The following is a 21060-nucleotide window of genomic DNA, read 5'->3' on the forward strand; positions in this document are numbered from 1 at the left end:
CACTCCTCCAGCCAGGTGGGGCTCGGATCCTCTCGTTGCATCCCTGCAGGGTGGCAGGAGTGAGGCGGGAGTGCGAGCGGTAGGCCTCTTGGGGGTGGGGGCTCCCCTGCAGCTGACTTTGGGCCGGGAACCAATGCTCAGAAGCTTACTTTCCTAGGGGGACGCGTAAGCCAGAGGCACCTTCGGCAGCGCACGTCGGACGCGAGTAGCGCACTTCCGCTTTCGGTGGCCGCGGGATGGCTGGCGGGCGTTGGGGGAAGGGAGATGTCGGTGGAGCCGAGGGAGGGACCATATCCGGGAGAGTGGCAGCTTCCGACCAGTGGTCGCGCTTCCGGAGAGGCGTTTCCGGTGGTGGCGGCAGCCGCGACTGTGGTGGTTCCGGGTGTCTTTGTCCCCCCGGTGTCGCGGCCCTGGCCCGCAGGTGCGTTGGGGGCCGCCCGTCACCCCTCTGCCTTCTTGCCTTTCTCCGCTGGAGGAGCTGCAGGGGCCCGGCGGAGAAGATGCACGGGCCGCGGCCGGGGCCGAGCCCCTCCGGACCTCAGGCTCCGTCTCCCTGGCAACGGCCTGGTCCCCGGGGGCGGGCGGGAGGAGGAGAAACGCGCGCCCGGGTCCTGCCCGGTGGCCGGCGCCGGAGGCGGAGGGCGGCGCGCAGGCCGCTGGGCCTCGGCCGGGCTCTGGCGCGGGGCAGCGAGCCGGGCTTCCCGGGCGGACGGCCTGCGCCTCCTCGCCCGCCCCTCCATTTTTCCGGGTACTGCGCGGAGCGTCTCAGTGGATGTTTGTGAATGAATGAATGTCACCGGAGCTCTTCCCGCCCCCCCACCATCCTCGGGAGGGGTGGCAGCGGCACCGTGGGGTGCTAAGTTTTGTGGGGGATCCGGGTGTGAGTCCCCGTGGGTTCTGTGGCCCGGGGCAAGCCTGACGGTCGCGCTGAGCTCCTTTACCTTTTCTGTGGAACACTCACCGCTACTGCGAGGTTATTGTGAGGGAAAACGGAAGTAATGTTAATTTCCTGTTTCTCCCCTCTCTCTGTCTCTGTGTCTCTCTCCCTCTCTCTTTCTCCCTCCCCCTTCCTTCCTCCCTCCCTCCTCCATTCATTTTTCCATTCGTTCTCAGTACCCACGTCTCCCCTTTCCATTAAGATCCTGCTTCCTTAAGAAATTCTCCACTTGGCTGAACAGGTAGATGGAAATCTCCCATACTAACTGCTAACTTATTTCTATCTTGATTGAAGGCTTTTCCCCACGAGGCTGAAAGAGGACAGCATTCCCAATGTCCCAGTTTAAGCGTCAACGGATCAACCCGCTTCCCGGGGGCCGCAACTTCTCAGGTGATCACTCTTATCCCTATGTACTGGGAAGTAAGTGCTCTGGAGTTAAGTCTTCAGAAACACGGCTCTGGAGGTTTCCCTGGTGGAGAGCAGTTTGCTGCTGATGTGCAGGCGTTCCTTAGGAAATGACATGAAGCCTGGAAAAGGGTTTTACTCCATTATCTGGCTGCCTTAGTGCTTAAGGTAGCAGATGTGGTTTCTGTAGATTTCTCTGTCCTCATAGGCGCAAACTCTACGTCTCTTCTGGGTCCTCCTCCTGGTTTGCTTACTCCTCCTATGGCCACAGACCTCTCCCAAAATGCCAGGCACCTTCAGGTACGTTGCCTAGCCTCTCTGGTGAGTTTTCCCCTTGGCACTGCCCTGCTATGCTTGGTACAAGTGTGTTGCTTACACTCTAGTGGTCAGCACTTTGGACTCTTACTCTAGTAGTGGGCCTGTATGGTAGTGGCTGGACACCCCCAGGCTGGGGAGACTTAATTTCTGATTCCAGAGGGACCTTTGGGTGCATCTTAGGATTAAAGAACTGGAGACAGGTGTAAGCCATGAATCACTGGCCCATGCTCCCTCCTAGTCAGTTGTGTTTACGCTTTGCTTCCTTCTCTGTAAATCTTGATGTAGTGCTCTGAGCTGGAGCCCCTTGGATAACTAAGGCTCTAGAGGCAGGATGTAATTTTGTTCAGATTACTCATTATTATTTTCTTAAATAAAAATTTTTTTATGGCAGTCCTGGGTCTTGAACTCAGGTCTTAAGGTGCTGTCCCTGAGCTTTTTTTTTTTTTGTCGTTGTTGGTCATGGGGCTTGAACTCTGGGCCTGGGCGCTGTCCCTCAGCTCTTCAGCTCAAGGCGAGCACTCTATCTCTTGAGCCACAGTGCCACTTCCGGTTTTCTGAGTATTTATTGGAGATAAGAGTTTGATGGACTTTCCTGCCTGGGCTGGCTTTGAACCATGATCTTCAGATCTCAGCCTCCTTAGTAGCTAGGATTACAAGTGTGAGCCACTGGCTCCTGGCCCTAAGCTTTTTTTTTTTCCACTCAAGTCTGGCACTCTACCACTTGAGTCATAGCTCCACTTCTGGCTTTTTTGGTAGTTTATTAGAGATAAGAATCTTGTGAATTTTTTTTTCTGGGCTAGCTTCAAACTGTGATCCTCAGCTCTCAGTCTCCTGAGTAGGATTATGGTATGAGCCACTGGTGCTCAGCTTATTTTTATTGTTTTAAATAGTTGTACAAAGGGGTTTCAATCCAACAAGTCAAACTATGAGTACAATGCATTTTGCTCAACATTACTTCTTCTCCCATCTTTCCCAATCCCATCCCTACCTCCAAGTTATGTAGTTCAGCTTATCACATGCTGTATGTTGAATCCATGCTACCTATTGCTCTTAACCTGTCCTCTTCTCTTGCAGGGTGGGGAAAAGCAGCGGGTCTTCACTGGCATTGTTACCAGCTTGCATGACTACTTTGGGGTGGTAGATGAAGAGGTCTTTTTTCAGCTAAGGTAAACTTGAGACTAGACCCTGTGGGAAATGCTTTGGGTTCAGTTTTGGCTCCATGCTCCCATCTCTAAAGTCATTGCTTTGCTGTGTTCACTCAAGGTTTGGGAAGTTTTGATGGGAAGGGCCTCGGGGACAGTCAGGACGGCTTGTTCAGGGTATCTCTCCTGATGGGGCCTCCTGGCTTGTGTGCTCACAGTGTTGTGAAGGGCCGACTGCCCCAGCTGGGTGAGAAGGTGCTTGTGAAGGCTGCATACAACCCAGGCCAGGCAGTGCCCTGGAATGCTGTGAAGGTGCAAACGCTCTCCAACCAGGTATTAATCTGTCATTGGGAAAAGAAGGGCCGGGGGTTCAGTGACCTGGCCAAGAATCTTACTTTTGTTATGGAGGTGGGACTGTATTCAAGGGGATGAATGTATCAACTGGGATTCCTAGAATCTCTTGCCTGCTGTCTCCCAGCCCTTACTGAAGTCCCCAGCACCTCCTCTTCTGCATGTGGCAGCTCTGGGCCAGAAACAAGGGATCCTGGGAGCTCAGCCCCAGTTGATCTTCCAGCCTCACCGGATCCCCCCACTTTTCCCTCAGAAGCGTGAGTATCAATGGGCATCAAGCATATGAATATAAATCAGAGTGTGGTTGTATGAGGCACTCTGGATGAATGGGTTTGTGATGTTTGGGGTGCTGCTATCAGGACAAAAGTAGGTACTTTGTGCCCTGGAAGAAAGAGGGCATATTGAGTTACTGGCATTTCCCCTCTGCAGCTCTGAGTCTCTTCCAGACATCCCACACACTTCACTTGAGCCACCTGAACAGATTTCCAGCTCGGGGTCCTCATGGACGACTGGATCAGGGCCGAAGGTAAGAGGATGATCAGACAACATGTTTCATTTCATTTCTCCCTAGGAGTAGTCCCCCCCCCCCCCTTTTCTGTTGATGCTAGCATTCTCTTTCTGCAGTCCCTTTTCTCTCAGACACATTGAAATTTGCACAAAAATATTGGAACTTTAGATACTAGCTCAGCAGTGTATATTAAAATAAATTTTTTTACCCTTACTGGGATATGAACTCAGGGTGTTATATTGGTTCAGTTTGTTTGGATCCTTGGTTTACTTCTTTGGGTGGTTGCTGTGCCATTTAAGCCTCAGCTCCAGCCCAGTATTTTGCTGGCCTTGTGGGCTTTTCTTCCCAGACTGGCTTTTTGAACTGCAGTCCTCCAGATCTGACTCCTGACTAGCTTGATTACAGATGTGAGCCCATCACTCAGCTGTTTATTTTTTTCTTTTTAACAGTACTAGGGTTTGAAGTCAGACTCACACTTGATAGGCAAGTGTTCTACCACTTGAGCCATGCCCTCAACTCTTTTTTTTTGCTTTCCTTATACACCCTGCCTGGCTTTATTGATTGAGATAAGGTTCTCACTAACTTTTTTTTTTTTTTTTGGCTGTGGGGCCTGAACTCTGGGCCTGGGCACTGTCCCTCAGCTTTTCAGCTCAAGGCTAGCGCTCTACCACTTGCGCCATAACACCACTTCCAGCTTTTTCTGCTTATGTGGTGCTGAGGAATCGAACCCAGGGCCTCATGCATGCAAGGCAAGCACTCTACCAACTGAGCCACCTTCCCAGCCCCTCACTAACTTTTTGATTGGGTAATCCTCCTGATCTCTGCCTCCTGAGCAGCTGAATTATCAGCATGAGTCACTGTGTTAGTCTTGATAAAATTTATCTTTTAACACGTCACATTGAAATACTTAGTGAAACTTTTTTTTTTCCCCTTTTCTGGTTTTGTGGCTTGAACTCAAGCCTGGTGGTCTTGCTAGGCTTGTATGCTGATGGATAATACTCTACCACTGGAGCCATATCGCCGGCCTGGCTTTTTGCTGGTTATTTTGGACTTTTATGCTTGAACTGTCTTTGAACCTCCATCCTCTGATCTCAGTAGCTAGTATTACCAGTGTTAGCCACTGGGTATTTAGCTGAGATACATTTAAAATATGCAATTATCCTTTTATTTTTAGTCCCTAGGATTGACTTATAGGAATTATTGTGTGGGGCCTGGGAAGGTGGCTCAGTGGTAGAGTGCTTGTCTTGCATGCATGAAGCCCTGGGTTCGATTCCTCAGCACCACATAAGCAAAAAAAAAAAAAAAAAAAAAAAAATCTGGAAGTGCCGCTGTGGCCCAAGTGGTAGAGCGCTAGCCTTGAGGTGAAGAGCTGAGGGACAGCGCCCAGGCCCAGAGTTCAGGGCCCCAGAGTTCAGGGGCCTGAAGTGAAACATTGAGGGGCTGGGAATATGGCTAGTGGTAAAGTGCTTGCCCAGCATGCATAAAGCCCCAGGTTCTATTCTTGAGTACCACATACACAGAAAAAGCTGGAAGTGGTGCTATGGCTCAAGTGGTAGAGTGTTAGCCTTGAGGTGAAGAGCTCAGAGACAGCGCCCAGGCCAAGTGTTCAAGTCCCATGACCAACCAAAAAAAACCCCCAAACATTGAGATATATGGCTTCTTTGTATACATCATTCCACCATTTCCAGAGATGCGGCATTGCAATGTCTACGTTTCCTCTGCCCAGAAATCTGGGCTTTGTCCCTTGAGCATGCAGATAACCTTCTTGGCCTTAGGTGGAATAATGAGCCCTATTGGTTTCGTGATCCTTTTGTCATGTGTGAGCATTGGAGATGGCTAGAAGCTCGCTGCCTACCCCTTTGCAGGGTTACAGGCCTTTTCTTGCCTGTTGTCCCTGAGATATTTTTGCTTTTGGAAAACAAAAAAAAAGATACTGAGATTTGCACTCAGGGCTTTGTCTGAACTTTGATCTGCCTGTCTTAGGCATCCTGATGTTGGATCACAGGTGTGCATCATTGAGTTCACCTTCCCTCTGTGGACTTTTCTGCCTAGGCTGGTATAAAACAGTGATCCTACCAATTTGAGCCTCCTGCATAACTTAGGATGATAGGAGTATGTCACTATGCCTAGTTGTGGGTTAAAAAGGGATTGGTGGAACTTTTCTGCCCAAGCTGGCCTTCAGCTGTGAATCTTGCAATCTCAACTTCCCAAGTAGCTAGATTTATAGGTGTGAGCTGTTGGGGCCTGGCTTTGCTTAACTGTTTGTAGTGGAAAATTTGAATAGATACAGACAGAGCAGAACAGGAAGATAGGATGAACACTTACCTATTAACCAGTTTTTTTTTTTTTTTTTTTGCTGATCCTGTGGCTTGAACTCAGGGTCTGGGCACTGTCCCTTTCCTCAAAGCTAATGCTCTGCCATTTCAGCCACAGCTCCATTTCTGGCTTTTTGCTGGTTAATTGTAGTTAACAGTCTCTTGGACTTTTCCTGCCCAGGCTGGCTTCAAACTGTGATGCTTGCATCTCAGTGTGCTGAGTCGTTAATATAACAGGTGTGAGCCACTGGCGTCAAGCTTGATTTTGTTAAAAGGTAAAATCATGGAAGGATAAAGGAGGTGCTGAGGTGCTCCTGTGACAGCTCCTAGAGAAATGTGTTGGTCTGGAAGGGTGGTGCTCCCACCACTCAGGAGTAGAGTGTTCACAGCAGGAAGAGTGGTAGCAGGAATTTAGACACGCGGGGGAATTTGTACCAGGGACTTGGGCACACTGGTGTTCTGCGTGGAAGCCAAACTTTATCTTGATTCCCTGGCTTTAGGATGAGAGGAACAATGTCACCATTGAACTCCTGCTGAGTTCTCAGGTCTTCACCCAGGCTGTGCTTCTGTTACTGACTTGGTTTCTACTGGCTCTGCCTTAAGTTGCCTTTAGACGGTGAGGCTGTCTAAAGACAGAGTGGCTGTCAGATCCCCTGTTTATGGTATGGGACATGAGTCTGGCTGTAGATGGCATTTACCGACAGCTTGCTTCAGACCTGGTGAGCCGAATGATGAGAATGTCCGAATGTTTCAAAGGGTGCTTCTGTTAGAAACACAGGGACAGGGGCTGGGAAGGTGGCTCAGTGGTAGAGTGCTTGCCTTGCATGCCTGAGGCCCTGGGTTCGATTCCTCAGCACCACATAAGCAAAGAGAAAAAAGCCTCAAGTGGAGCTGTGGCTCAAGTGGTAGAGTGCTAGCCTTGAGCTGAAGAGCTGAGGGACAGCACCCAGGCCCAGAGTTCAGGCCCCACAACCGGACCCCCCCCCCAAAAAAAAAAAAAAAAGAAACACAGGGACAGGAGAAGTTGCTTTCAGGAAATGGAGATATTCATGAACAGGGAAATGACCCGGGTGAATAAAGGACCAGTCTCAGGTTAAATGTAACCAACTTAGCTACTCAGGTATGACAATGGAAACGACTTAGGCAGCTAAGAGGGTAGAACACAAACCTGATGTGGAGCCAGCTGCTTCCTAAGCACAGAGAATTGCCAGTTAGTTTCTTTCTATTATGACATGGAAAATTTCCCCCTTATCTATCTATTGTCTTACTATCAATGGATCTAAAGCTTTTTTTCTGTTTTTTTTTTTCTTTGCCAGGCCTGGGGCTTGAACTCAGGGCCTGGGCACTATTCTGAGCTGCTTTTGCTTAAGGCTAGCGCTCTACCACTTGCACCACTGCGCCACTCCAGCTTTTTCTGCTGCTTATGTGGTACGCCACTTCTAGCTTTTTCTGCTTATGTGGTACTGAGGAATTGAACCCAGGACTTCATGCATGCTAGGCAAGCACTCTACCACTAAGCCCTCCTCCAGCCCTCCTCTATTCATTCTTTATGCCTTTTTCTTATGAAAAGTTATAAAAATGTATAAAGTAATATCTTAGGTGATAAGTGATTTAAAAAACACAGTTTTTATAATAAAACATAGTTCTTTTTAACATCCTGTTAAATAGGGGAGGATATTACAGAACGTTAGGCTGAGTGGATGACTATACCTAGCTACTCAGGAAGTAGAGATCAGGAGGTTCATGGCTGTAGGATAGCTTGGACAAAAAAATTCAAGAGCAGGTGCCAGTGGCTCATGCCTGTAATATTAGCTACTGAGGAGGCTAAGATCTGAGGATCACAGTTCAAAGACAGCTCTTATATCCAGTTAATGAGTGAAAGCTGGAAATGGAGGTATGTATTAAGTGGTAGAACACTAGCAATGAACAAAAAAGCTAAGTGAGAGTTTGAAGCCCTAAGTTCAAGCCCCAATAACAACACATATAAAAAAAGCTTGAGACCTCATCTCAATCAGTAAAACAGCCTGGTAGTGTGTGTGACTGTCAACCAGCTCTGCCGAAAGCATAAATTGGAGAGTCATGGTCCAGGCCAGCCAGGGCATAAACATGAGATCTTATTTGAAAAATAACTGGTATAACAATAAGCATTGAGATGGGACTCAAGTAGTAGAGTTTCTGTCTAGCAAGAACAAGGTTCTGAGTTCAAACTGCAGTACCATCAAACAAACAAAAAGAACTTTAAGATTTTTTTTTGGCCCAGTACTGGAGTTTGAACTCAGGGCCTGGGCGCTGTCCCTGGGATCTTTTTGCTCAAGGCTAGTGGTCTACCACTTTGAGCCACAGTGCCACTTCTGACTTTTTCTTTATGTGGTACTGCGGAATCGAACCCAGGGCTTCATGCATGCTAGGCAAACACTATCACTAAGCCACATTTCCCAGCCTCAAGGAGTTTTTTCTTTGTGATCTTCCTAGTTTCAGTTTAGTTTTGTGTTGGTCGTGGAGCTTGAACTCAGGCCTGGGTACTGTCCTTGAGCAATTTTGCTTAAAGCTAGTGCTGTACCACTTTGAGCCACAGTTCCACTTCTGGTTTTTCAGGTGGTAAATTGGAAATAAGTCTCGTGGGCTTTCCTGCTTGGGTTGGCTTTGAACTGTGATTCTCAGATCTCAGCCTCCTGAGTAGCTAAGATTATGCATGTATTTTACAATTTTAATCTTAGAGTGCCAAGTTTTATAAATTCCTAAGCATTTTTCCATATTGTAGTATGATCTTTAAAATCATCTTAGTGGCTCTATGATTGTTGTATTTACTGTGAAAATTTGGTTGTTGTTATATATGTGCTTTTTCTTATTCTTATACTGCTTGCTACATTTCCACTCTATATTACTACCCCCCCCCCTTTTTTTTTTTTTTTGCCAGTCTTGGGGCTTGACCTCAGGGCCTGAGCACTGTTCCTGAGCTTCTTTTGCTCAAAGCTAGTACTCTACCACTTGTACCACAGTGCCACTTCCAGCTTTTTCTGTTTATGTTGTACTGAGGAATCGAACCCAGGGCTTTATGCATGCTAGGCAAGCACTTTACCACTAAGCCACATTCCCAGTCCCTTATTTTATTTTATGTGGTTCTGGGGATTGAACCCAGGCCCGAAGCATGCTAAAGTTGTACTTCTGAGCTATCTTTTTTTTTTTTTTTTGGTGGGTCATGGGGCTTACACTCAGCCTGAGCACTTTCAGCTCTTCAGCTCAAGGCGAGTGCTGTATCACTTGAGTTCCAGTTATCTGGTGGTTTACTGGAGATAAGAATTTCACAGCCTTTCCTGCCTGGGCTGGCTTTGAACCATGAACTTCAGATCTCAGCCTCCTGAGTAGCTAGGATTACAGGCATGACCCACTGGCGCCCAGCTTGAGCTATCTACTTTTTTTTGTCAGTCATGGGCCCTGAACTCTGGGCCTGGGCACTGTCCCTCAGCTCTTCAGCTCAAGGCTAGTGCTCTACCACTTGAGTCACAGTGCCACTTGAGGCTTTTTCTGCTTATGTGGTGCTGAGGAATCGAACCCAGGGCCTGATGCATGCAAGGCAAGCACTCTACCATTGAGACACCTTCCCAGCCCCTGAGCTATCTATTTTTTAGCCCCCGAGCTATCTATTTTTTAATGTTGAGTATTCAGTTATTTCTTTCTAGAGGAGGGCGTGTGGGATATATCTGTAACAATGTTGTTTCTTACTTCTGACGATGAATCAATCTTTAGTGATGACTACGACTCCAAGAAACGCAAGCAGCGGGCTTGGGGAGAGCCTTGGGGTGCTAAGAAGCCCAGGCATGATCTGCCTCCATACCGGGTCCACCTCACCCCCTATTCTGTGGACAGGTGAGTGGCGGCTGAAGGGTGTCACAGGTAAGCTTTGTGCAAATGTGAATTTTGAAAGCCTTTTCCAAAACCAGCCAGCCAAAACTACTGTTCAGTACTCTGCCTTTTTATTCATCATAGCTAGATTTTTTCATCATTAATATTTATTAGGCAGTTTATTTTCTTTTTTAAAAACTATATACTGTAGTTGAATGGAGGGATCATAATTTAGTTAACTAGTTCTCCATTTGCAATCTAGTTATTGTAAATATTGTAGTAGACATTCTTGTCCATCTGCATAGTTGTGCCTGTTCAAATGCCTTCCTAAGGAACACGAGTCCTTGACTGGAGTAGCTGGCTCTAAGTGTTCAATTTTAAACTTTGATAGCTGTTGCCAGTTCTCTGTCTCTCTATCTCTCTCTGCTGTCCACTCTCACCAGCAGAGCATGAAAAACTTGTTCCTCAGGCCCTTGCCAATGTGCTATCAAACCCTTTTTACTTGTAAGTGAGACTGAACATTTTCAGTTTTCAAGTCTTCCGCATTTCTTTTGTTTCTCTTAAATATGTATTGAACCTCGTTATTGACTTCTAAGTTCTTTTATGTTGTCCTTCCTGGTTTGTCTTCTGCCCCAGGGAGGGTTTTTTCTTTTTTTCTTTTTTTTTTTTTTTGTGCCAATACTGGGGATTGGATTAAGGGCCTACGTGTATTATCCATTAGGTTTTTCACTCAAGACCTGCACTCTGTCATTTGAACCGTAGCTTTTTACTTCATTAGGATTTTCACTCAAGGCTGGCACTTTTGTCACTTGAGTAACAGCTCCACTTCGGGCTTTTTGGTGGTTAACTGGAGATAAGAGTAATGGGTTTTCCTGCCTGGGCTTTGAACTGTTGTACTCATATCCATCCTCCTCAATAGCTAGGATTATAAGCATGAGCCACCCATGCCCGGCAACATAGGGAGGTTTTATATCAAATGGTCAGATACGATCCGTGGTTATCTTATGAAGTGCTTTACTGAGAAAGTACTTATTTCCCAAACTGAGAAAATATCCATTTTGTTAGTCTTAAGTGTTAGTCTCTTTTGCTAAATCTCCATTCTCTTGCTGTCTTCCTTCAGCCCCATCTGTGACTTCCTAGAACTCCAACGCCGTTACCGCAGCCTCCTGGTTCCCTCGGATTTTCTGTCTGTGCACCTCAGCTGGCTGTCGGCCTTCCCACTGAGCCAGCCCTTTTCCCTCCACCACCCCAGCCGGATCCAGGTCTCTTCGGAGAAGGAGGCAGCTCCAGACTCTGGTGCTGAGCCTAGTTCTGTGGGCAGCGACCCCACTTACAGTTCCAAGGTCAGTTGACTGGGCTCCTGTCACTGGCTTTGTCGCCTTCTGGGCGGTGGAAGATGTCTGAGCGCTGTATGCCCCTGCACAGGTACTGCTGCTCTCCTCCCCGGGCTTGGAGGAGCTGTACCGTTGCTGCATGCTCTTTGTGGATGATATGGCTGAGCCAAAGGAGGCGCCAGAGCATCCTCTGAAGCAGTTAAAGGTAAGTGCCAGGCTGCAAGAGGCAAGATGCCCTCACTGGTCGTCTCCAGAGCTGCCATGTTTTTCATAGCTTGGCTCCTGCCTGTTAATACCTAGAAACAATATTTTGTAGTGTTTTACTCAAGAGGAAAGAACAGCTCAGAGATGTCTCCACTCCGCAGAGTCCATTGGCTGGTTTGTGTTCAGGGCCGGAGAGCCCTGTGGTAGTGGACTTAACTGTCTCGTGTGGTTGTAGTTCTTGTTGTGGGAAGCCCAGGCAATATGGGTCTTCTTTTATCATTCCAAATCTCTCTGCAGTTTTTGCTGGGCCGCAAGGAAGAAGAGGCAGTGCTGGTTGGGGGTGAGTGGTCTCCTTCCCTGGATGGCCTTGATCCCCAGGCTGACCCACAGGTGCTGGTGCGAACAGCCATCCGCTGTGTGCAAGCCCAGACCGGCATCGACTTGAGCACTTGCACCAAGTGGTGAGTGGCCTTCCCTGTGTGGTGAGCTCGCTGTGGGGACTCCAGGAGGCCTGGCCTGTGCCTCTCCCCTGTGCCTAGTGAGCATGCGCGCCTCCCGCTTCGCCCTCTCTCCCAGGCTGCTCGTAGGTCCTTCGCGTGTCTAGGGTTGTGGGGCCTGAAGGCCAGCTGATGCTTGCCATGCTCTTCGTTGCCTGAGCACTCCCACAGTCACTGTGTGCTTACTGAGTCTCCCTCTGCCCAACCCGTGGCCCTGGCAGCATGTTGTTTTGTGTTGGCATTCTCACAGCTTGGCATGCAGTGTGTGCTTACTGAGTGCTGATTGCATGTGGAGACATGCGTCTGTGAGCACCGTTTCTGCGTGGATGTGTCATGGCTTAGTTCTTTATTTTTCCTTGTTGAGCAGGTGGCGCTTTGCAGAGTTTCAGTATCTGCAGCCGGGGCCGCCGAGGCGGCTGCATACAGTAGTGATCTACCTGCCAGACATCTGGACCATCATGCCCACCTTGGAGGAGTGGGAAGCCCTGTGCCAGCAGAAGGCCACAGAGGCAGATCCCCCACCCCAGGACGCGCCCAGTGTAAGGCTGAGCTTTAGGAAAACCAGGGACAATGGGTGCCCTGACCCTCGGAGCAGAAGGTCCCATCTTGGCTCTTGTCACAGGAAGCCGAGTCTACAGAACAGGCTTCTGATGTGGTGGACCAGGCAGCAGCAGCAGACACTTCTAAACGGAATGCAGACACCCCCGAGGCCACCGCTCAGCAGGAAGTGGACACTGATCTCCCAGAAGCCCCTCCACCTCCTCTAGAACCTGCTGTCATGGCACAGCCTGGCTGTGTAAGCCTGTCACTCCATGCAATTGTGGAGGATCGGAGGCCAAAAGAAAGGATCTCTTTTGAGGCAGGTGTAGGAGTCTCCAAGAGGTTGTGAGTGGGCATGGGTGGCAGTGTGGCACCTGATTCTCATGGGCTCTGCTGCCTCTGCAACAGGTGATGGTGCTGGCCGAGCTGTTTCTGGAGATGCTACAGAGGGATTTTGGCTATAGAATCTATAAGATGCTGTTGAGCCTTCCTGAGAAGGTCGTGTCTCCCCCTGAAACTGAGAAGGAGGAAGCAGCCAAGGAAGAAGCAGTCAAAGAGGAGGAGGCCACCAAAGAAGAGGTGGCCAAGGAGTCCAAGGATGAGGTACAGAATGAGGGCACAGCTGCTGAGTCAGACACCCCGCTGGTGAGTACCTTCGTCGAGTGGGGCTGTCCTGAGGCCTGCACGTGGTAATGTGCCGTGCTCCGAGTCCCTCGCTTGTGCCAGGCACAAGCACTGTCTACATCCTGTCCCATCCTGAACGTGGCCACGTGGCTGGGAAGTGCTCCTCCCTGGATGAGGGGAGGGAACACAGAAATGCGTCAGAGTGCTTGGAAGGTACAAATATTGGGATTGCCTGTTGGTTGGCGTTGGCTAGGCAGATTCCAAACCAGTCTAAATCATGAGTCCAAATGCTGTCAAGTAGACAGAATTGCTTCTGTTTCTGGGACTGAGATTGGTGACTGAGAAAAGCCCCAGGTGTCTAGATGTGCCCTGGGCGTGTTCTGAACTATGTGGGGATCACTATCCACAAAGCGTGCAGTGGGTAACAGTGCCTGGCACACAGCTGATACTCAAATGCTCTTGTGATTGTTATCATGGTGGTCATGTGCCTCCCTCCTCATCACCCCATTTACTTGTCTAGAAGGAGGATGGGCTTCTGCCCAAACCCCCCTCTTCTGGGGGAGAGGAGGAAGAGAAGCCACGGGCTGAGGCAGCCGAGGACCTGTGTGAGATGGCCCTGGATCCAGACTTGCTGCTTCTGAGGGATGATGGAGAGGAAGAGTTTGGTGTGTCTGGGGGGTAGGAGGCCTCAGTGGGCAGCTCTCTGGGTTTGGTTGTCACGGTTTTTTCTTAGGCAGTGGAGAAATGTGGGCTACCATGGTCCTGGATCCACATTTACTTGGGATTTCTGCAGCAGGAACAAAGTTGGAGGACTCAGAGGTTCGGTCTGTGGCCTCAAACCAGTCAGAGATGGAGTTCTCCTCCCTTCAGGACATGGTGAGCCCTCTTCTTGCTCACCTCATAAATGGGAAGCGTGGCCAGGGTGGACTTTCTCGTGGGAGAGGGAATTCTTCCTCTGTGAGAGAGAGATGCGAGAGACTAAATGTAGTTCTTTTTTTGGGGGAGGGAGGAGGGGGGAGGGTTAACTGGTCTGGGGCTTGAACTCAAAGCCTGGGCACAGTCCCTGAGCTTTTGTGCTCAAGGCTACTTTGTACTCTGCTACTTTGAGCCACAGTGCCACTTCTAGTTTTCTGGTGGTTAACTGGCAATGAGTCTTGTGGACTTTCCTGTCCAGGCTAGCTTTGAACCATGATCTTTAGATCTCAGCCTTTTGAGGAGCTAGGATTACAGGCGTGGGCCCACCTGGCCCAAATATAGTTGTTGACTGATGAGAGCATCTCTGCCCTGGGGCAGGTGGGAGAGAGGGGCCTGATGTGGGAACACTGGGTTTGGGAAGGTGCCCACAGAGGCTTGGAGTCCTGGCCCTGAGTCTCAAGTGCAAGCTGCTTGATGCTGCTAGCCAAGCTGCACACTGCGAAGGGGCGCCCTGGGCAGCTAGCAGTAAGAACTGCTGTCTATAAACCCGCTGATCTGCTTCCTTTGCAGCCAAAGGAGCTGGATCCCTCGGCCGTGCTCCCCTTGGACTGTCTTCTGGCTTTTGTGTTCTTCGATGCCAACTGGTGTGGCTACTTGCACCGGCGAGACTTGGAACGGGTCCTCCTCACACTGGGGCTCCAGCTCAGTGCTGAGCAGGTACCTTCTCTTCCTGTCCATTGCCCTTTCAGGGTGCTCTTGACATGGGTACAGCCTGCATGAAGCCCCTCTGTGCCTTCGGCCTTCTGAGGAGCAGGCATTTGCACCTCCTGACCAGTGGGTGTTGGTGGGTTCTCCTGTAGGCCAAGCAGCTGGTCAGCAGGGTGGTAACGCAGAACATTTGCCAGTACCGGAGCCTGCAGTACAGCCGCTCAGAAGCGTTGGACGGTGGGCTTCCTGAGGATGTGCTCTTTGGTAAGTTCTGGGCTCCGTGGCCTGTGGGCACAGGGTCTTGAGAGGTTGCTTCTCCTGAGAATTTTTTCATGGGCCCTTCTAGGAAACCTGGACCTACTGCCTCCTGGAAAGAGTGCAAAGCCAGGAGCTGCCCCCATGGAGCATAAAGGCTTGGTGCCCCACAACGGCAGCCTCATCAATGTGGGGAGCCTGCTGCAGCGTGCAGAGCAGCAGGACAGCAGCCGCCTCTACCTAGAGAACAAGATCCACACACTGGAACTGAAGCTGGGTGAGTGGCGTGGGGCTATGGGAGATGGGAATAGTGGACATGGGGTGGGATGTCACTCTGGCCCATGGCCGAGCCATGCTCATTGTTCTGGTATGTCCTCCCTTACCTTGCAGAGGAGAGCTATAACCGCTTCTCAGCCACAGAAGTGACAAATAAGACACTGGCAGCAGAGATGCAGGAGCTGCGGGCCCGGCTGGCAGAGACTGAGGAGATGGCTCGGGTAGCTGAAAAGCAGAAGAACCAACTTCAGCGGCTGCTGCAAGACTTTCGGAGGCGTTTGACCCCGCTGCAGCTTGAGGTGCAGCGGATGGTGGAGAAGGTGAGGCTCCGAGTCCCAGCAGAGCGAGCTACCGTGTGGAGAGTGGATGGCTTAGGGGTGATAGCCGCAGGCTGGCCCTCCTTGTCCTGCCTTGGCTGCTGCCTTTCTCTGTCTCTTGCCCAGGCTGTTGCCTCCATCTCATCCCCTAGTTTCTTAGAGAGGCAGCTGTCAGGGGCAGTGGCTTGCTGTAGCTCCGAAGCTCCCGGCAGGAGAGGGGGAAGCTGTCCTCAGATGGCCTCATCTCTTACGTCTGCTCGTAGGCTGACAGCTGGGTAGAGAAGGAGGAGCCAGCGCCTAGCAACTGAGGGGCTTCGCCGAGGAGCGGCCGTCCTGAGAGGTCAGCGATGGAGCCTGATGACATTAGAGCCCCTTTGGTACCAGCAGTGCTGGAGCGGGGCCTGGGGGCCACAGGCAGGGGAGGCTGAGTCCTGTGCTCGGCCTCTGCAGGGGATGTCAAGCCATCGGGTAGGGTCCATGCTATTTAAATGGACGTGAGGAACTCCAGTTCCAGCTACAACTAAATACAACATCTATTTGCACCCCTAGAATGTCATTTTGCCCTCAACCTTGGAATTCCTCCCAGGGCCCTTGTAGTCTTGTGCTGTCTCCTGTCCTCTTCCAGTTTAGAGTAAGACGGGAGGAAAAGGCTTTTCAAGCCTGTAACAAGGTCTGATGCCAATAAACTGCAGGAGCAGACATCTGGCAGGGGGGCTGAGAAATCCCTCCTCTGGTTGGCGCAAATCCTGGAGGTTCCAGGTGCCGATTCCTGGGGTGGGCTCTGGTGGCCCCTGTGAGAACGGAGCCCGTGCTAGAAAGCTCTCAGTGTTGGGTCAAGGTGGCCAAAAGAAAGAACAGTGTGTTTCAGCCACCCAGACTTGCCAGAAGAAACCAGCACCTCTGTCCCCGGCTCCTGTGTTCAGAATGTGGTATTGGCTCTGGCCCAGCCTTTTTCCCTGTTACCCATAATTCTCGCCTCTTTCCATACCCCGTGGTCTCGGTTTGACTTTGTACATAACGTTGTTGGTTTTTTTTTTTTTTTTTGGCTTTTTGTTTTTTAAATAAACCAAAGTCAAAAAACAAACTGAGTGTGTCTCCGAAGCCCCCCCTGCAGCGAGTGCGGCCGTGGGAGTGAGTGGGAGCCTTGGCGCCTTGGGCCACGCGGCTGGGCGTGATGGGGTGAGGCCCTCTGACCCGCGAGCAGGACCCAGGCAAACGGTAGTGACCTCCCTTGCCCCGAGTCAGCACAGCAGCAGGCGGCTGTTTTACTGGAAACTTTACTTGAAAAAATAAAATTCCAAACATCCAGGTGAGCTACAAAACCACTGTTCTCGCCTTGCGGCCTGTGGCTTGCTGGCAGCGGGCTAGGTCAGGAGGGCTCACTGAGTCCTCGTTACTCACCCGGTGGGGCTCAGCCCTACCCTCCACCTGTAGAGCCAACTTGTTTCCCAGGGCTGTGTCTGCATCTCACCTGGGAGTGAAGAGCCACGAGGAGCCGGTGGACTCCCCACCTGGTTCCTCGGAGGTAGATGCCCTCCCTGCCATGCCGCGGTGGAGGGGAACGCAGGCCTTCTGAGGGCCCAAGCCTGCTAGGGCCTGAGACGATGGCCCAAGCCTGTGGTTTACTCTGGACGGTTCTGGAAGGAAAGCCCCAGCTTATGTGGGGCTGAGTCCCGGCAGCCTGCTTGGGGCTCCTGGTGCTAGGCAGACACCTGGGTCAAAGGCTGGTGAGGAGAGCAGGGAGTGCCGCTGTCCTCGACCTGTTGGCTGGAGAGGAACAGGAGTCCGTGCCTGCTAAGGGCACAGAGGAGACGCTGCCCGTATCCCTGGGCTTCCCAGGACTGGGGCGGGATGGGGGCTCAGTCATCTGCCACGATAGAGAGGGCTCGCAGCTCGCTCAGTTTGGCTTCATTCTCTCGCTCCCGCTGCTCATCGGAGTGGCCTGGCTGGTCAAGCTGCTGGGTCAGGTCCCCGAAGATCTTGTGCATTTCTGAGTAGTACACCACCTGCCAGGAAGCAAGGGTAGTTCGCAGAGACTGGGCTCAGGTGCTGGCTGCAGGATACAAGCAGGGTCTGTTCCACCTGCTCCTCCTGCCTTTACCCCATCGCCCTGGACCCCCCTGCAGCCAGGCCTGGAATGTTCACTGCAGAGCAAAGCTCTTGTCAAGACTGCAGGGTAGCATGGCTCGTGTCTGTGGGTTCTTCCAGGCGGGCATCAGCAATGGGGTGGGGTTAGAGGGACGCAGGACAGGCTGAGGACCACAGGTATCTCCCAAGAGGAGGCCTGGGCACATTTCAATTTCCATTTCCTGACCAGTCAGAAGCATGCACTCTCCTTCCACTTTAAGAGCTGGGAGATTGCAGGGGAGGTGCCATGCAGCTGTGCTGAGTGGAGTTGCACCCAGCAGGGCTCTACTAGGGGCAGAGCACTGCAAGGAGTGTGTGTGGGGGGAGTGGCCCCCAGCTCCTAACCCTGGCCATGATGCCTGGTGAGTCACCAGGAATGCTCACTTCTCCATGACTAATGACAGCAGCCGGGTGAGGAGGAGGTTGGCACAGAGGAGGCAGTAAACAACCCTGGCTACCCTGCTGCTTGGTTACAGGGCACCCCAAACCCCCTGAATAGTTCCAGCCTGGGCATCCTGCAGTTTCCACCCAGGAACTGGGAGGGCAACGCAGGAAGGCACGCAGTTCACTGGGAGGGGATGGGGCCAGCCAGAGATTGAGGGAAGGCCAAGGTCTCCCAGCAGAGGGTGCAGTTGCTGGAAGGCAGCCCTCACCTTCTGGGCAAGGGTGGGAAGAGGCCCAGCCCCCTCTGGCTCTCTGCCTTCCTGGAGACAGAACAGGACCAAGGGAGGGCCTGGGTCACTAGCAAGACCCCGCCCAGCCCCAATCCCATCAGGCTTCCTGCTGCCAAGTACTGAGCCCCATGGCTTTGGATGTTCACCTGAGGTACAGGTTGGGAGGTGGGAATCAGACTTTTCTGGGGGCAGTGGTGACTGCAAGTGACGAGGAATAACAACATCCACGGGAGGGCGCCCGACGCTCAGCCAAGAACAGAAGCAGGCAGGCAGGCAGTGGATGGGGACAGGAAAGCTTTCTCTTGGCCTAGGAAGGGTGTTGGGGGCCTGAGGCTAAAGGGAGGCACCTGCTGTTAGCTAGGGACACAAATAGAGGAGCCATCCTGCTCCTGGCTCTGGCACCCAAACCTGGCTACACTAGGGAGAATAATTCCATGTAAAGACCTAAAAACAAGTGGAAGATGGAAGGTAGGAGCTTTGTACCATCGCTCTGTCCTTGTATCCCTGAGCTGCAGGAGACACAGGGCTTTGGCAGTCTTCTGGCTGCCTGGCCAAACGCACAGCTGACTAGCAACTCCACACAGCCTGTGGTCTGTGCGCCTTCCACCGGGGACCTCATACCTAGTGGCCCAAGTAGTGGCTGGAGCAGGGCTCACCCAGGCTCCAAGTCAAGATCCCTTAAGGCCTCGTGTTGGGTCATCAGAAAAGTCTCCAGACTTCATCATCCTCCCCCAACCGTCTTGGCAAAGCTGCTGCCCAAAGTGGTGGCACTTGGAGCTCCTTGAGTCTGAAGGAGCTATGGGGTTTCTGGCAGCTTAAACATGGGAGGAGGGGACTGGGGGAACTCAAGTGAATAGTTCTACACTAGGGAACCATATCCACGTTAGGGCTGGGATTAACCCTGGAGCAATGGAAAAAGACAAATTCCAGCAGAGCCCCTGCTAGTCCCGAGGCCAGAGGCTGGTTGCACAGAATGGCTTGGTCTCCCTCCCGAGGGTTAGGGTGGCGGCGGCGGTATTCACCTGTGCACGGATCAGGGACTCGAAGCTGGGCTGGAAGTAGTCAAGGCGACTGCTGTAGAACCGTGGCATCTCATCGAGGAGTTGCATGTTTTTGGCCTCAAAGTCATCCCGCACCGGCCGCAGCTCTTCTCGGGCCTAGGGTGAAGACTATAGTGTCAGGGCCAGTGCTGGGGCACAGCATGGTGGGGGTGGGGAGTTTGGAGGTGTGGGCCCCCCCGCCCCAGGAAAGGGAGAAACTTGCCATGATGGCCCAGTGGCCACCCTATCCCTTCTGTTGGCTCTCCCACCTGCGCCCCTGTCCCTTGGCACCTGGTGAAGCTTGGCTAGCACTGGCCCAGTCTTCTCCTTCTCCTCGTACTTCTCCACTTTGGCCTGCAGCCTCCTGTAGTCCTGCAAGGCCTGTTCTCGCCGCTTCACCGCCATGTTGAGGCTTGGGAAGACACTGCCAAACCTGCCGGGCACAGCCTGGTTGGATAAAGGCCCATACTGGAGGGCAGTCTGGTGTCTTAAAATCCACTCAAGCAGTGTCTGCTCATCAGCCCCATGAGGCTCTGGCGCTGGGCAGCTTGAACAGACAGTGTAACACTGGAGGAGAGGCAGACAGGGCAGAGGACCACGCCATTCATGCTATGGTGCCACTACACCAGACCACCAGTAGAGGGCACTCCTCTGAAGTCACCAGTCAGATATCTCCTGTTAGAACTGGGAGAAAAGGTGGGTACTGCGGTCTTATCAATTCCTAGCTACAGAAGAGATTGAGATGTGAGGATTGTGCCAGCCTGGGCAGATAAATCCCTATCTCCAAATAATTGTCAAAAGCCAGAACTAGAGCCACGGCTCAGGTGGAAAAGTGTCCGCTATGAACAAAAATGCCCAGAGAGAGCAAGAGGCCTTGAGTTCAAGCCCCAGTACTGGCATGAATTAAAAAATAAGATAAAAACAAAACCTGAAGTCAGGGAGATGACATGTGACTTGTGACATGTGACATGAGACAATGGGATGGTCCATAAGAGAACTCAAGTGTCCGCGTTCTCTGGCACCCTTCCTGCCACTAGCAGCAGACAGAAATGACACGAGATGCCAGTCCTGCCTAAGGGTGTCCTTGTGATGTACAAAGGCAAACCGAAGACCAGAGTTTTCAGAAAATGACTGAGAACCTTCTCCCACCCTTCATGGACTACAAGGGAGGAGACATGGCAACACTTCAAGCAGAATTTCTAGAAGTGGTTGGAACACAGGGCTGCTGTCTTGGATAAGGCACAGGGATGGTCTCCAAGCAGCCGGAGGGCCTGGACCTCCTCATGAGGTGTCCGCCATGCCATCTGTGAGCCCTGGCCATGCAATCAAGGGACCGTCAGCGCTGACGCCTCAGGAAGACAGGTAGAGCAGGCCGGCTGGGACGGCCCGGTCAGCTCATCCGGGAAGAACCCAGAAGGGGTGAAAGGGCAGGCAGGAAGAAGTCAGGGTGGGGGCTCTTCTGAGATTCCAGTCCAGATGCCAGATGCCAAATGGGTATCCGAATGTCTGGGGAGTGAGGGGTGTCATCAGGAAGTTCAGACACCACAGGAAGCTTGACCCCCCCCCCAAATCTGCCTCTCCCAGTTCCATGAATTTGGTATTTCAAAGCCTCAACAGATCAAGAGGACATGGGACACAAGAGTAATGAGTACTTTTGCCAGTAGAGAACACAAACCCAGTGAGGTGTTAAATGGCCCAAACAAAGCCACAGACCCAGGGAGATGACAGTG

At 51.6% G+C, this 21060-nt stretch overlaps 2 protein-coding genes across 4 annotated transcripts in view; one reads left to right on the forward strand and one right to left on the reverse strand.

The window, feature by feature from the left end:
• Positions 1–265: 265 nt before the first annotated feature.
• Positions 266–16573, forward strand: Ccar2 (cell cycle and apoptosis regulator 2). Of its 3 annotated transcripts, none has more exons than XM_070016629.1 (21): positions 266–421; positions 1232–1327; positions 1551–1642; positions 2735–2826; positions 3021–3135; positions 3281–3410; positions 3583–3679; positions 9724–9843; positions 10940–11162; positions 11245–11358; positions 11655–11818; positions 12222–12393; positions 12477–12713; positions 12803–13039; positions 13539–13683; positions 13815–13894; positions 14504–14650; positions 14794–14905; positions 14988–15173; positions 15287–15492; positions 15753–16573. In XM_070016629.1, the coding sequence occupies exons 2-21, from the start codon at positions 1270–1272 to the stop codon at positions 15795–15797; spliced, it is 2772 nt and encodes a 923-aa protein (XP_069872730.1). In that variant the 5' UTR covers positions 266–421; positions 1232–1269; the 3' UTR covers positions 15798–16573. The 3 variants fall into 3 exon arrangements, with proteins under 3 accessions (XP_069872730.1, XP_069872731.1, XP_069872729.1); XM_070016630.1 differs by having other exon boundaries at positions 267–421; positions 12803–12997; positions 13812–13894; XM_070016628.1 differs by having other exon boundaries at positions 268–421; positions 13812–13894.
• Positions 16574–16750: 177 nt separating this feature from the next.
• Positions 16751–21060, reverse strand: part of Bin3 (bridging integrator 3) — a 35112-nt gene continuing 30802 nt past the window's right edge. Inside the window, exons 7-9 of the mRNA XM_070016632.1 lie at positions 19622–19763; positions 19313–19447; positions 16751–17495 (exon numbers count right to left, since the gene is read on the reverse strand). Coding sequence (XP_069872733.1) covers positions 17349–17495; positions 19313–19447; positions 19622–19763 — 424 coding nt within the window. The 3' untranslated portion in view covers positions 16751–17348. The remainder of the gene's footprint in view (positions 17496–19312; positions 19448–19621; positions 19764–21060) is intronic.

Source organism: Dipodomys merriami, unplaced genomic scaffold (assembly GCF_024711535.1).
Source record: "Dipodomys merriami isolate MVZ:Mamm:240054 unplaced genomic scaffold, mDipMer1.0.p SCAF_12, whole genome shotgun sequence".
NCBI classification, from domain to species: Eukaryota; Metazoa; Chordata; class Mammalia; order Rodentia; family Heteromyidae; genus Dipodomys; species Dipodomys merriami.

Excerpts from the sequence above, each read along its gene's own strand:
- Ccar2 (XM_070016628.1), top strand. The coding sequence starts at position 1,270 with ATGTCCCAGTTTAAGCGTCAACGGATCAACCCGCTTCCCGGGGGCCGC. Across the intron at positions 11,819-12,221 it reads TTGAGCACTTGCACCAAGTG|GTGGCGCTTTGCAGAGTTTC; the intron begins GTGAGTGGCCTT and ends CTTGTTGAGCAG. Across the intron at positions 14,906-14,987 it reads TCCTGAGGATGTGCTCTTTG|GAAACCTGGACCTACTGCCT; the intron begins GTAAGTTCTGGG and ends GGGCCCTTCTAG.